Source organism: Berghia stephanieae, chromosome 3, assembly GCF_034508935.2.
Source record: "Berghia stephanieae isolate SIO BIC M18660-M18661 chromosome 3, UCSD_Bste_1.3, whole genome shotgun sequence".
Lineage (NCBI taxonomy): Eukaryota > Metazoa > Mollusca > Gastropoda > Nudibranchia > Aeolidiidae > Berghia > Berghia stephanieae.
This window is the reverse complement of record NC_088362.1, coordinates 24,985,103-25,000,746: the sequence shown is the minus strand read 5'-3', so window position 1 is coordinate 25,000,746 and position 15,644 is coordinate 24,985,103. Positions and strand designations below refer to the sequence as shown.

General features: G+C 36.4%; 1 protein-coding gene across 2 annotated transcripts in view; it reads left to right on the top strand.

Annotated features, from left to right (window-relative positions):
- The first annotated feature begins 5,701 nt into the window (after nucleotides 1–5,701).
- LOC144967417 (uncharacterized) overlaps nucleotides 5,702–15,644 on the top strand; it is a 28,286-nt gene continuing 18,343 nt past the window's right edge. The window contains exons 1-2 of one of the 2 annotated variants that reach the window (XM_078904587.1): nucleotides 5,702–5,842; nucleotides 9,007–9,171. In XM_078904587.1, the coding sequence (XP_078760713.1) occupies nucleotides 9,052–9,171 (120 nt within the window). In that variant the 5' untranslated portion in view covers nucleotides 5,702–5,842; nucleotides 9,007–9,051. Of the gene's footprint in view, nucleotides 5,843–7,034; nucleotides 7,361–9,006; nucleotides 9,172–15,644 lie in introns of those variants that run through there. The other variant, XM_078904586.1, reaches the window with a different exon arrangement.

Sequence of the window (15,644 nt, the reverse complement as noted above, 5' to 3'; positions counted from 1 at the left end):
TTCCATAGTCAAAAAAAAAAGACAAACAAAAACAAAGTTTATTTAATCTTAGGCTTTCGCCAATAATTCATACAATACAATTAAGACAAAATATTGCTACTAATCTCTCCTCATGCATTCGTTAGACGATAACAATAACGACCGTGTTATCTTTACTCCTTACCCAACCAACCCCTAGCTTCCCGCCTCTTCATCACGAACTATCTTATGTATGTATTAGCTTTAGGACGGGCAAGTACGGAATCTGCCCACCCTTCCTTTAAACGTATCTATTTCCTCTTAGAATTCAACTATCTCCTTACTCAGAAGAGTATTTCTCGTATACTAATTCAATTGTTGAGAAAATCAAAATGGTGGTTGTATTTTATATATTTATTTAGTCGTGACCTTTGAATAAAAGTGTTTTGTTTTATTAGAGGAAATGCAATAGAAAATTACATTGTTTTGCAAAAATATTTAGTATGGAAAAAAAAAAAAAGCGGTAATTACTTTAAGAATTTGAAGAAAAAAAAAAAGAACAAATTAATTTGTTAAAAAAAAAAAAAAAAAAAAAAAAATCAAATAAGAAAACAATTTAAATAAATGAGTTTTGAGAAGCACTAAAGAAAACGAGAAAAAAATAAATTTAAATGGTTAAACAAATATATAAAAACAACACAAGTTAATACTAAATTGATATATTAGTAAATTAATAAATTAAATTCAATACTGGAATCTTCCCAATGTCATTACATCAATGGTACCAGCACAAGTAAGGCAATAAATTAGAAAAAGTACGTTTGCCAAAATCTGCATTTAGTTTATAAGGTGGGCTCATTTGAATTAGCCCGACCTAGTACTAGAGAGGCCAGACAGCAAACTCGGAGTTCAGCGTCAGGCGACGTGACGGTGGGATGACGATGTGGGCGGAGTGGAGTGGTTGGGGAGAGGGGGGGGGGGGTTGATAAAAAAAAGAACAGGAGCGTATCCTGGTTTATGTATTACGGGGTACATGGTGATTCTCAATCTATCAAAAATACACACAAATTGATTTCAGTACGAAGTATCAAGTTTAAGTACTAACTTTTGAAATTATCTAATTTAAATTAGATTATTTCGGACCTGGTAATACAGCATATAACTTGAAAAAACAGGCTGGTATTTGCCCACCCTGCCCATTATTACCAGCCGTCCCTGGTAACAACAAGATATGAAGTGAATAGAAAAGTGCCAGAAGACAATAGAGAATAAAATTTTTTTCGCGGCGGTGGTGGGGTTTGAACCTGCGACCTTATTGGTACGACAACTCCGCCTGGCAGGTGAGAGCGTGGCTCTACCGTGTGAGCTATCCACGAACACTAAAATATTCGTTTCAAACTCAAAGTCATTACTAGATCCCTCTCTCACCCACTTCTTGAGACCGCCGATTCGTTCGTACACCACCATCGCGAATAATTTTGACCAGCAGTTAAGCTTAATAGCCAATATTCTCAACACAAACATATAACATAGAAACGATTGAGACATTGAGTATGCTCCGGTGTATGGGGTGAATTTTTAATTCAGAAAAGTGAGTGGAGCAGGCACTTATGTTGGTAACAACAAGATATGAAGTGAATAGAAAAGTGCCAGAAGACAATAGAGAATAAAATTTTCTCAAGAAGTGGGTGAGAGAGGGATCTAGTAATGACTTTGAGTTTGAAACGAATATTTTAGTGTTCGTGGATAGCTCACACGGTAGAGCCACGCTCTCACCTGCCAGGCGGAGTTGTCGTACCAATAAGGTCGCAGGTTCAAACCCCACCACCGCCGCGAAAAAATTTTTATTCTCTATTGTCTTCTGGCACTTTTCTATTCACTTCATATCTTGTTGTTACCAACATAAGTGCCTGCTCCACTCACTTTTCTGAATTAAAAATTCACCCCATACACCGGAGCATACTCAATGTCTCAATCGTTTCTATGTTATATGTTTGTGTTGAGAATATTGGCTATTAAGCTTAACTGCTGGTCAAAATTATTCGCGATGGTGGTGTACGAACGAATCGGCGGTCTCAAGAAGTGGGTGAGAGAGGGATCTAGTAATGACTTTGAGTTTGAAACGAATATTTTAGTGTTCGTGGATAGCTCACACGGTAGAGCCACGCTCTCACCTGCCAGGCGGAGTTGTCGTACCAATAAGGTCGCAGGTTCAAACCCCACCACCGCCGCGAAAAAATTTTTATTCTCTATTGTCTTCTGGCACTTTTCTATTCACTTCATATCTTGTTGTTACCAACATAAGTGCCTGCTCCACTCACTTTTCTGAATTAAAAATTCACCCCATACACCGGAGCATACTCAATGTCTCAATCGTTTCTATGTTATATGTTTGTGTTGAGAATATTGGCTATTAAGCTTAACTGCTGGTCAAAATTATTCGCGATGGTGGTGTACGAACGAATCGGCGGTCTCAAGAAGTGGGTGAGAGAGGGATCTAGTAATGACTTTGAGTTTGAAACGAATATTTTAGTGTTCGTGGATAGCTCACACGGTAGAGCCACGCTCTCACCTGCCAGGCGGAGTTGTCGTACCAATAAGGTCGCAGGTTCAAACCCCACCACCGCCGCGAAAAATTTTTTATTCTCTATTGTCTTCTGGCACTTTTCTATTCACTTCATATCTTGTTGTTACCAACATAAGTGCCTGCTCCACTCACTTTTCTGAATTAAAAATTCACCCCATACACCGGAGCATACTCAATGTCTCAATCGTTTCTATGTTATATGTTTGTGTTGAGAATATTGGCTATTAAGCTTAACTGCTGGTCAAAATTATTCGCGATGGTGGTGTACGAACGAATCGGCGGTCTCAAGAAGTGGGTGAGAGAGGGATCTAGTAATGACTTTGAGTTTGAAACGAATATTTTAGTGTTCGTGGATAGCTCACACGGTAGAGCCACGCTCTCACCTGCCAGGCGGAGTTGTCGTACCAATAAGGTCGCAGGTTCAAACCCCACCACCGCCGCGAAAAAATTTTTATTCTCTATTGTCTTCTGGCACTTTTCTATTCACTTCATATCTTGTTGTTACCAACATAAGTGCCTGCTCCACTCACTTTTCTGAATTACATTTAATGAGAAATGTTCAATCGTTGTACAGCAACAAATCACATGATCGATGACTAGGTTGAACGAAAACATGAGGATAGATCGCCCCCATTAAATAGCTTGGCTCAGTGGTACGGTCTTTACTTCGTACCCGAAAGGCACCCAATTCGAATACCGGTTACGCTGAGTGGCCTTGAGCAAGTCACCTCGCCATATCTCAATTTGCGGCGCTGCATTGCGGCTGACGCCATGATTATTCCAATCATCACTTGAAAAGACAAATTTTCAGTAAGGGGCGAATAAAGGGATTTCAAAAAAAAAAAAAATTAATACTTAACACAAAATATTCTGAAATGTTTTAAAATTTTGTTAGGGGGTTGGGGTCACTACGCTGTTTAGTGGGAGATGGACTTTAATACATTTAGCTCCCTTCGACGCAAAAGAGCTAAGCGTTTAGCCTAAAATTAATGCCTACTATTGTAGGAACGAAATTGACGTCACTCAGCTCTTTGTTATTGTTTTTAACCAGCCATTTTTATGAGTAGTTCTCACTAAATTCAATCAGACTATAAACAAAAAGTTCTGTGTGTTGGTACGTTATATCCGGCTGGCGGATGTTGTGAGCATTTTGCTAAACGCATTGCACAATACATGATACATATAATATCTATGTTCTGAGATTGCCAGGTTTTTATAATTGATTCTGGCCATACATGCTACAAAACAAAACATGCTTTTAAACAAGACAGCATGCGCTTGATATCAATGAAAACTTGATATATATATATAGAACGAAGTTGACGTCACTCGGGTCTTTGTTTTTTTTTTTTTTTTTTTTTTTTTTTTTTTTTTTTTTTTGTCATCCGCATTTATGAGTAATTCTCAACCGTTCAGGTTAAGGTTACACCTAGTTTTGTGTGTTGGTCCGTTATACTTCCGGATGGCAATGTTGTGAACTTCTTAGGCAAGCGCATACTATATAGATAGTCGAAGATGACGTCACTCAGGTCTTTGTTGTTTTTTTTTGCCATCCGCGTTTATGAGTAATGTTCACTGAGTAATGTTAACCTGACTATAAACGTTCATGGATACACACAGTTTTGTGTGTTGGTCCGTTATACTTCCGGATGGCAATGTTGTGAGCTTCTTAGGCAAGCGCATACTATCTATATACGTATAATCATAATATTGATACCGATACGAAGGATGAAATGGTCGAGTGGGTAAGGAGTGGACACATTGCACACTGGGTTCTCGGGCACTTTGTTTGTTTGTTTGTTTGTTTGTTTGTTTGTTTTTTGTGTGTTTTTGTTGTTGTTTTTTCCTTTGCAAGATCACTAACCCTCGATTTACCCGCTTTGGACAACATGGATGATTCTTAATGATTTAAAGATGCCGCACGGAAGGGAATAATAATAATTTAAAAAAAAACCCCAGTAAGGTCACATTTGAATATATGCATGGCCCAAAATATTAATTTACAAAAGCTTCATTAAATCCACCTGACAACTCTCACGTCAGCGAAAATCAAACTGGTGTTTCTGTTTCGTTGCACATCGTCAGATATCGAGTTTGCTAACTTCATAGAGATCAAAGAGTTCAGAGCATGAGAAGAAGTAAAAAAGGAGGTTTAAAAATACAATATACTGTAGTTATAGATATATAATCAATTTGTTTTGAATTAACCTTTAATTTAACCTTAACAACGTCATTCACACATATCTCATTCATCTGAGGAGTTTCATTCATCGTGTTTTGTTGATAAAAGGGAAACACATTATCTATTTTTGTTTTTTACATTGAAGCTTGCATTCAATTTCACACACACACACACACACACACACACACACACACATATATATATATATATATATATATATATATATATATATATATATATATATATAACAATGAGATGATAGAATGTGGTGAAATAGGTGGGTGTGGATGAAAAGGAGGAGGATGGGAAGGAGAAGGAGGGGGGGGGGGGGAGGGAGGGGGGGTGTAGGAGTATCATGATAGAATACCATTCCTCTTTGCATTGAAAGGGAGTTCATAATATCTTGAAGTGGTTTCCACATAAGTGTCCGGAGATAAAGGAGCAGGACCACTGGGCATACATATGGAACTGGCGCTCAGGCGAAATTCTCCATAGTACACTAAAAACTTTTTTTAAAATCATAGAATTGTATAACATTACGTCTCATCTTTGTACAGTCGTTATATAGAAGTTTTCGCGTTCTATTTCCTTTGTGCAAATAATCACTATGATTGCTCAAATGGTTTTCAGTTAATTATGCTTATAAAAGTTTACTCTATATAAGAAAATCGGTAATTAAGACGGAGGATACTCTTGAAAACCAGTCACAGTCAACATGATTTATATATTTGTTCTCTTCACAAACTGAGAGGTGAAAAGCGGTAGATTAATAAAGCACATTATGTAACTTGAACGGTCATGTTGCTCGAGACAATAAATTGCCATGGAAATTGGTGAATTTCAGTTTCATTATTCTCTGAATTCTCATTATCTTTAATCACGTGACTAGCATTTACACGGAAGAGTAAGATCATTCATTTCCGTATTGTAGGGTGTAGCGACCAATCAAATCTCAGTATTGGAAAGATCGGTGTGACGTTTTTTCTTCCGGTGTTGTGTTATGAGGGGCTGCTTCGTTTCGAGGAATAAGTAAATTAGGTCATTTTGACTTCTCATGACATTTCAACGAAAATGCGTCGGGATAATTACATTTTGACTATGTACAACACAATTTTGTAAGTAATAAACTCACAATACTTTGAATTATTGCTGATATTCATTTTCGATTGATACCCAACCACAATCTAAACCGAAGTTCGTGTCCTGTTTCTAAGAATCAGACGTTTTAAAAAGAAAAAAAAATATAATTTAACAGATTGGGAGTGAATGTGTCATGGCGTCGCCTTCCTCCATGCTGCGAAATTCATGGAATTGGTGATGTCACGAATCGATCTTGATTATTTATTTGTCACGTCAGTCAAATTCAAAATCTAGGAAAGGAGACTGTTCATCAACGAAGAGACGTAATGAAAACAAATTAGGTAACAGTAATAAGAATAAGGCGTGGGAATATGAGAGGATGGGCGAGGCTGAGGCTGAGAAACGGAAAGGTGTTTTCTCACAAAAGGCTATGACCAGGAGGATAAGCTGCCAATAACAGCTGATAATATGGGCAAGGTTAATTTCTTATGTTTACACGATATACCAATGTTGAATGCAAGAAAATTAGTTTGGTATCAGTATCAGTTATGCAATGAATGAAATGCCAATGCCCATGCCGTAATCGTAATGATGATTGTTGAGTCTGAGTTGGAAAAATCAGTTGGTTTATCTTTATTAACTTTTAAATTACGGGGTAAGAAAAATTATTTCTACAGTTAGAGCAACTGAGCTGGAGGTTCAATGAATACCACCAAATCAGTATCCACAAACTTCCACTTGAATAATCGAGAGGCAACAAGAGAACTGAAGATCACAGCCGGTAATACTCAATCTACCCCCAGACCCCAATCCTAAATACCTTGGCATTACATTGGACAGACAACTAAAATATCGCAAACGCATTGAAGGAACCGCAAATAAAATCGCAAAAAGAAACAGCTTGGTGAGAAAACTTGCAACTACCACCTGGGGAGCCTCACCACAAGGTGCTGAGAACGTCTGCTTTGGCACTGTGCTATAGTGTGGGAGAATACTGTGCCCCTGTTTGGATGAGGAGCCCACATGTAAATCGCATTGACATCCGATTAAGAGAATCAATGAGAATTATAACAGGATGTCTCAAGTCAACTCCAACTCAGTATTAAACTTTGAGAAAATGTGTTTTTGTGTATCACAACTTATCAAAGAACAATTTTTGTGACCACTGATGCATGAATTGTTCTATTTTTCTAGTTCTAGCGAGAGTCGCCTATCTTTTATTGATTTACAATAGGTACGTAAGTCTGAGTTAAATTTGCTAACCAGAGTTATCGTAATCTTATCTCTCTTAATATGGGTGGAATGATCATTGTTTGCCTGGTTTAAGTTTAACGCGAATGACAAGCAGCTAGGGTTTTTTTCTTTCGTCTCTGTGTGGTAAACAATCCGACTTATTAAGCCAACAGTTTCAATTCTGAGAAATGTTTGTAGTTTCATTTCTTGGAAACAACATATCAAGGACCCGACTTATCACATGTTCACCGGAAAGTGACTTTCTTGGTTGATTCGAATTTGATACACAGAAGGAATTAAATTATAGAACAATGAAGATGGTCAGTGTTTTTACTGCTTTTGCTTTTAATTTCTCATGATATCTGATCCAATTCCAATTATAATGTAACCATTGTTGAATTTATAAGATTAAAGCTGACAACTCTTTTTGCTTTTTACGAAGTGACTAGATATCGCTCTAATAGAGGCAACACTAGATATTGCTCTAATAGAGTGATTCCTCATGCAGCACTAAATATCGCTGTGATAGAGCGGTGCCTAACATAACACTAAATATTGCTCCAGCATTTTGTTAATCACAACAATGGAGTCACTAAAATTATAAAAAGGAGAACGCCTTTAAACCTTGTATGTTTTTCCCTTCTAATATGCACTTTACATTAAAAAATAACAAAAAAATAAGTGGCATTATTCATATTTTAAAAATTTTCTTCTAAATATCTCCACCAGTTGGGTGGATCTGTGTAGCACAGTGGTGAAGTTGGAAGGTCCTGGGTTCAAATCCCAACAGGGACAACTTTTTTTTTTTCAATATTAATTCCTTTCTTTTACTTCAATTTATCTGTTTCCTTGCTGGTTTTTAAAAATTTCCTTTCTTTTTGTAAAGCTTATTTCTAAATGTTTATATATCATTGTTCTTCTTCTGTTTTTCTTTTATTTTCTTCATTAATTTGTCATCATTTTCATCAGTACACTTTTACCATGTTTTATCATTATTATGTCACAACAGTAAACGAAGTCAATGCGATCAGTGTGAAATTTTCTGAGCGATACCTAATGCAACTTAGCAGGTAACACTAGATATCGCTCTAACCCTAACAGAGCGATGCCAAATGCCTGCCTTTTTAAAAATAGGCTAATCAGTATTATCGATTTTTTTTTTGTTTTGTTGGGAGGGGGGTTTTTAAAAAATATAAATGGATTTTGAAAGTCCCATTTTTCTTTGCAAACATGTTATCTGGTGTTTATGGCATGTTTCTATTGAAATTGATTACAATGACCTTCGACCTAAATCACTTAATTACATCATGACACATTGTAAGTACTAATGTGTCTATGATCTATGAATATGACCATATTGATTTATTCTTTTTCACCCCTCGAGCAATATAGGATAGGGCTTGCACATTTGTCCACCACCTTTGTCTGTCATTTGCCTCTTGCTTTGCCATCTTCTAGGTGAGGCTAGCAATTCTGAGGTTCTCAAGCTGTGAACGCCTCCATGTATTTGGGCCTCCAACCCTTGTGTTTGGAAGAAAAGGAGCTTTTTATGGTTTTTATTTTTTTGAGGGGTAAAATCCTTATTTTTAAAACATATCTGACACGAATATTGAATTATCGGCATCATGGATTGGCAGCACTATGCGACATTTATAAACAAGTTGTAATTTGAAATAGCCTGGTTTGTCTCTCTATGGCCATTTTTGGTCGTTGAATTCATACACAGATTTGAATTGATATCAGGTGTGAAAGTGATGAAGGCATAAACCATCTGCCCTGTGTTAGTGCGGTCATGAGTGTGCCCGGCATAAATAAAATGGTAAAAGCAAGCTACAGGACAATACTATTATTATTATTATTATTATTATTAATAATCTGATCTTTAAAACCTTGAAATGATAAGCTAGAAGAAAGGGTGGTCACTTTATTTCTCTAATTGAAATGTTTTTTCCTTCTTGATCCTCAGTTATATGAAACCGTAGGATCCTTGCAACACGCACAATCAGCAATCATGGATAGCATTTATCTATCCAGCACTGGCACACAGACTGAACAGCTGACCAGCCCTATTCTATGGCACTGTCTCCATGTCGTCAAATCCTCCCCAGAATTCAAAAACTTATCATATCGGGTAAGTTTTGTTTTGCTGAGTTTTTATACAATGCAATATATTCTAAAGGTAGTCAATGCTATTTACGTGTAGCCTGTAGGATAAGGCCTTTAAGGTGCTATTACAATTTTTTTTCCAACAGACAACGTGTATAACAGTTATGTTCACATTTTATACTAGAGTATGGAAGGAAAATGTGAGTAAAGCGGTTATAGATCAAGGACTCAACTTTCACCACCATAGTGGGACTTGAACCAAGGACCCACAGGTTAGAAGCTGAGTATCAAACCCACAAGAGTATGAAGGTGTTCATGTAATTCCAGGATTTACAAATTTTTTTTTCGTCTTAAAAAATATATATATATAATTTCCAGTTCATTTAAAAGATAGCAAAAACATCCTCCTCTACCATTCTTATTCTGTTATTGTAGAAATTAGAATTTTCCATTATTGTCTCACAATAGAGATTGAGATACAACAATGGTTGTATGGATCATACAGGATATGGATTTCATCTGTTTTGTATCTTTTTTATTTCCTATGTTGCAAGGTTTTAAGCTATTAGCCGGATGTTGCCAATCACTGCTTTTGTAGTGAAAAGTTCTGGAGGATACAATAGTAGACCTGCCAACTCTCACAATTTTATCATGAGACTCCTGATACTTGTTCTCATTCCTGATTTCCCTAATTTCCAGCTATTTTCCTGATTTTTAAAACTGAACTGTAATTTACCGTTTCGGAAATATCCTCAAATCTTCATCGTCATTATTTTATCTTCATTTAAATCCGATAAACCTCTCCCCCACCCCAGAAAAGAAATCCTTAATTTGTTTCTGAAAAGTGGGCAAACCTGTTTTAGTCTCTCCAATATAAGTGGGGTAAAAAAAAATTGCCCTCCCGAGATGCTGTGGTAGAAATAGATTAGATTGCTCTACAGATGTGTTATCAAACTGACAAATCTTTGCTTTTTTATGGTAAAATTTAGAAAAAAAACTAAACTTCTTTTCTGCAGTAGAGGTAAATCCTAATCTGCACTGCAGATGTTTTCACCGTGCCTTTCAATTTTTCAATATAAGAAGGTTTGGGTAGGAAAAGGTAAATTAAGACTATATATACGACTCATTGCCTCAAGTAAAACATATGTCATTTTTCTGATCATTTTAAATTTAGATTCGCTCCTCATTGTTTGATTCATCTCAACATCATTCCAGATCAAGGAATGGTCATTTATGTCCTTATTTTGTTTTGTTTTTTAGAAAGATTGCTTTGTTATGGGACAGGAAAATTGTTGTCATATGAGGTTACAAAGTTATTTAAACAATGGTTATAATTCCTTGTGATGAGCACGCATATCGTGTCCCATTATTTTATGCACAACACTTGTCTGTTGTGAGACCAGGGGTATGAGTAAATTTGCATGATCGATATTGTATTGTTATTTATTTTCATTTATTAAACGTTTATAAGTTGGAAATTCGTGTAGTCAACAAAACGGTTGACATATTAGACATTATAATACAGCACTGTGTTTATATATTATACTAAGTGATACATTAGTGAATCCTGGCTTTTGGAAATCACTGTTAAATCGTATTGATGTATTTTATTCTGAGGCAGGCATATTTTTCAGCCATTCTCATTCCCTGGGAGAGAAAATTGTCAGATGTTGAGATTTAAATGTATTATATATAAATCTGCAGTAGGCTAGAGGGTCAATTGTTCTAGAATACATTTCTCCATAAATTATAAACTGGCAGTAAACCGCCTTATATTTTTAGGTTGACTTCACTTGCATCCTTCCCTTTCTCAAAATCTTCATCATCAGTTCTGTCTTCATATCTAAGACGTCTTTGAATATCTCTGGATGTTTCTTCACTTTTATAAAATTATACAGACATCGATGAGTTTAAAAAAAAAAAAAAGAACATGAGTATGCCAAAGATATCAACCATCACAACCTTCATTTAATAAACAACATGCTTTATAATGACCGTGCACATCTTAAAATGCATTGCCCAATTTACACATGTCTAAAGGCACCCAGATGAAAAAGCACGATAACCAACCACCAATCATCACAATTTACTCTTCATTTGAAGAGCACTGCTTAAGTGCGGCTTGGGCCTAGGATAAAGAGATAAGAAAGTGTAAGAAACTTTTTTTTAAAACCCCACCCCCCCCCCCCCCCCCCCCCCCAAAGAAAAATATTTCTAAAGCTGCAATAATTTACCGGAAGGGGACTAATAAATAACATGTTTGCTGTTGTCATTTCATACACCTGGTAAAACTCTAAATTGGTTTGAATCTTATTTATCATACTGAAAACGAAGAAGTAATAATAATTAGTGTTATGTTAAAAGTTTGATTTGAGATATGGAGTACTTCAAAGACGGATCAGTAATCTACCCTGTTTTGTTTCCTCATGACTAATTTGGACTCTTTACATCATCTTTGTAAGCATCTCTTAAGAACAAAAGAAAACTGCTTTATTTGGTTTGGATTTGACCTGTGGACCTATACATTTTTCTCCTTTTTAACAAGTTTCTTTGATCACCACTGCATAAATGTTAAGGATAAGTCATAAAAGTCTATCAACCTGTGGGTATAGAATGGCACTGGAATAATTTCTAATTAAGATGGTTTAACAAAGCCTTTTAAAAGATGGAGAAAGTATTGTTAGTTTTAAAGCAACAGTTAGAGGGAAGCCAGATGCCTACGTCGTATTTTCTTTTCTCTGATTTGGGAGTGATACCATTGATGAATTAACGAAATTAAGGAGCAGGCACGAGTATAAGATAAAGATCTGAACAAGTGTGTATGAAAGGTGCCAGACAAAGCAAGAAAGATAAATAGAAGGAAAAAAAATCAGTCAACCTTGACTGGGGATTGAACCTCCGAGCTTCTGATTACCGGTCAGACGTGCTACCATTACACCACAGAGGCTCCCGGGAGCACATCTGACCGGTAATCAGAAAGTCTGAGGTTCGATCCCCAGTTGAGGTAGACTGATTTTTTGGGATGGTTTTTTTTCCTTCTATTTGTCTTTCCTGCTTTGTCTGGCACCTTTCATACACACTTGTTCAGACCATTTGATGGAGAAAAGCTTTGCACGAAATATTTTCTTATATGCTCTTTACGAGAGAAAAAAATTCAGGCTTTTAGAAAATATTTTAGCAAAAGGCATCCCTGCTTTAGACCAATGAGAGATGTGAGAATTTTTATTAATAATAATAATAATAGTAATAGACTCTTGTAGAGTGCATAGAGTATTCTCAACTATGAGGCTCTTGGTGCTTATATCAACACAAAACAATATCAAGGAATGTACAAGACATAAAAAAAAGAAATGTTTTCAAGGATTTCTTGAACACTGACAATGATTTGGATTCCGGGATACTCTGTGGAATGGTGTTCCATACAGATGGACCAAAATGAGAAAAGGACATTGTTCCCGCTTTTGTGCAAATGCGTGGGATAGCCACGCGAGTGGTGTCATCCGAGGAATGCAAAGATCGGGTTGTCGAATATTTGTTTAAGAGTTCTGTAAAGTAGGGTGGGGCAGTGTTTTCCAGACATTAAGGTGAATTTGTATTGTTAAGGTGAAAAAAAAAAAGGAACGTCCACATTAGCTGTCTTCTTTGATTCAATCAATGCTTTCATCATGTCCTGTTTTGTTGTGTTTTTATTACCGCCAACTGGTTAAATCACTGTTTTTACCAGGACTCAAATGTGGCGATTTACTGTCACGTGACATGTCACAATGCTCTCAAGCGTTGCCTTATCTTGGGAGTTTCCAGGATCTTTTTGAATTGTTTAAAATCATTTATTGTTTTTTTTTTTGTTTTTTTTAATGATTGTTTGAAGAGTTGGTAAAGTATCCTATTACTTGGAAGAGCTCTTTGCATTGCTCTCCTCCTGTTATTGTTATGAGTTTTTTTTTCTGTTTTTTTTTTTTTTTTTTGCGGGTGGGGGGGGGGGGGGGGGGGGGGGGGGGGGGGGGTCTCCAGGATTGCGTTTCTTGCTACGCTGCGTAAGTGTTAGAGACCACGGCTCTATATTTAGTATGAATTTGCATTTGTGGGGTTGCTGAATTTCATACACTTCCTCATCCGTCCATATCAGCAAGCATATCTATCGTCTTTGGCATTCAAAGTCAATGAACTATGCTCTTCTTGAACTACGTCATTCCTGCATTTGATCGAGCGTAACACATCCTTGTTGTGTGCACCCGTGTTTAACATTTTTCCTTCTACGTCTTTCTTTTCTTTTCTTTTCTTTTTCTTCTTTTCTTTCACTCTTTCTTTTTTTTTTTTTTTTAACTTCTCCCGCTCCCTCTTTTATTTCTCTGAAATTTTCCGTTGATTTTGCCGTGTCAAACATTTTCCTCTGACTCTGATAAAAGCTCAGGTCAAATGGTGGATCCGTGAAAAAATCACCATGTCCTGTGTCATATTTTGACACATGTGCTCTGTTGCATGAATTTTGGTAACACTCCCGTTTTTATGGCGTCAGTCTAGACAAATTGGCGCCAGATGTCAAAATAAAATTGAGAAAAGCAATGGATGGTCGAAAAGGAAGGGGGGGGGGGGGGGGGGGCGTTAAGTGAGTAGATTTTATTTGTTCAAGAGTGGTAGTGCAGTTAGAGGTCAGTTTAAAGAGATAATTTTTATAACTTCCCTCTAATTAGAAAAAAAAGCCCCATCAATTAAACTACTCTCTCTCTCTCTCTCTCTCTCTCTCTCTCTCTCTCTCTCTCTCTCTCTCTCTCTCTCTCTCTCTCGCTTTCTTTCTTTCTTTCTTTGTCCCTCTCTCTCTCTCTTTCTATTTTTATCTTTCCCTTATCCATATATCTCTCAACCATTCTTCTATCAATCTTCGTGTTAAATTTATAAATTTCATTTAGTTATAGAGATGATATTAATCTGTTACAATGATAAGATATGCTCAACTGAGTTTATTGTTTTTACCTGTTTTTTACAATGTTTAACAATTTTAATTTATGAAAGATACTGTAGTCTTATTTGTAAGATCCGTAACCCCTGGGCTACAGTAACAAAGACAAAACAAGTAAAAAGTAATAGTGTCAGGCCTTTTATTCAAAAATTAATTTTAAATCTCTTGAATAAAAGGGTTTGTTTTTTTAAAAATCGTTTTAAAGAAAGGACAATTCATTAAATATTGACATAAAGTAAGTTAAATTTCTACTAGTGAGAATAGGAGTAGTAATATGATATACGAAACTTTGATATTTTATGTTGTGATTTAGTTTAAGTTTGACCGATGGTATGGACAGATTAATTTTCCTCCTTTTTGACAAAGTGTCATATTCATCACTGATTGATATAAAAGTATTGTACGCTTTCTTTCTTTTGCAATTTGATGTTCGGAAAGATTCTTGTGTGATCTTTACTATTTAACCTTCCTCTCTTGGATGACATTATTTTTGACAACATAAACACAATGGCTATTGGTTCATTTTCTTGTTTTGACTTCGCAAAGTCCCAGGTTTGAGTGGATTTGCCAAGATGAGGGTCATTTAAATCGATTGATATTTGAAGGGTGAGTTTTTCTGGCCAAATGTTCAAATATGGATTTTTCCAGAGTATGGCAGCATTGTGTTAAGAACCCTTCTCCCGGATGTTTTCAGCTTTCCTCATTAATATTGGCCTATCCATCCTGGTTCATTCCTTTCGTAGTTCATCTAGCAATCTTCGTCCTCTGCAAATGACGATGGTTTTTTCTAATGTCATGCGGCAATGTGGTCAAGTGGTTTGACACTCGCTTTCAGATCGGAAGGTCCTGGGTTCGAGCCTCGCTCGGCGCATAGTTGAGTCCTTGGAAAAGACTCTTTACTCGCATTCTCTCACCGTACTCAGGTGTAAAATAAGTACCTGGCCGTTTACAGCGTTGTCTCTGTCCGAAATAAATTGTAACATTGCCTAACAGTACAGGCGTCATGTCCTATCCTAAATGTTAAATGTTACTGTTGGCCAGGGACTCCCTGTAAAGCGCTTTGAGCACATTTAGTGGATACTGCTCTATATAAAAGCTCATTTAGAATGTCTTTTGGTCTTGTCAGGGGAAACAGATATTGCGCTAGACATCAAAAGGGCCAAAGCAATCAATCGTCACCATCATATGGAGCAGCTATGTCTAATCCTCATAGTCTGTTGAAAAGGGTTGTGTGAGTGTGTGTGTGTGTGTACATCAGATCTATTCGCCCACCACTTCTCACAATACAGTAATATATCTTATGTTACTCGAAACATTAAAAAAAATCACTTTTCCCTAACTTTGCTTAGTACTGTCTCTCATTTCGTCACCTGTTTTGTTTTGTTTTTTCCCCTTTTTTCTTTTTTCTTCTTCTCCTCCTTTTCCTTCTTGTATTCATGCATTGGACCCATAATATCTTTCTTGATTTAAGTTGCTGTACTCAACATTAGTCACACTTTTTTTTTTTACACAGACGTATACATTAAAAGCGCATAGCATTG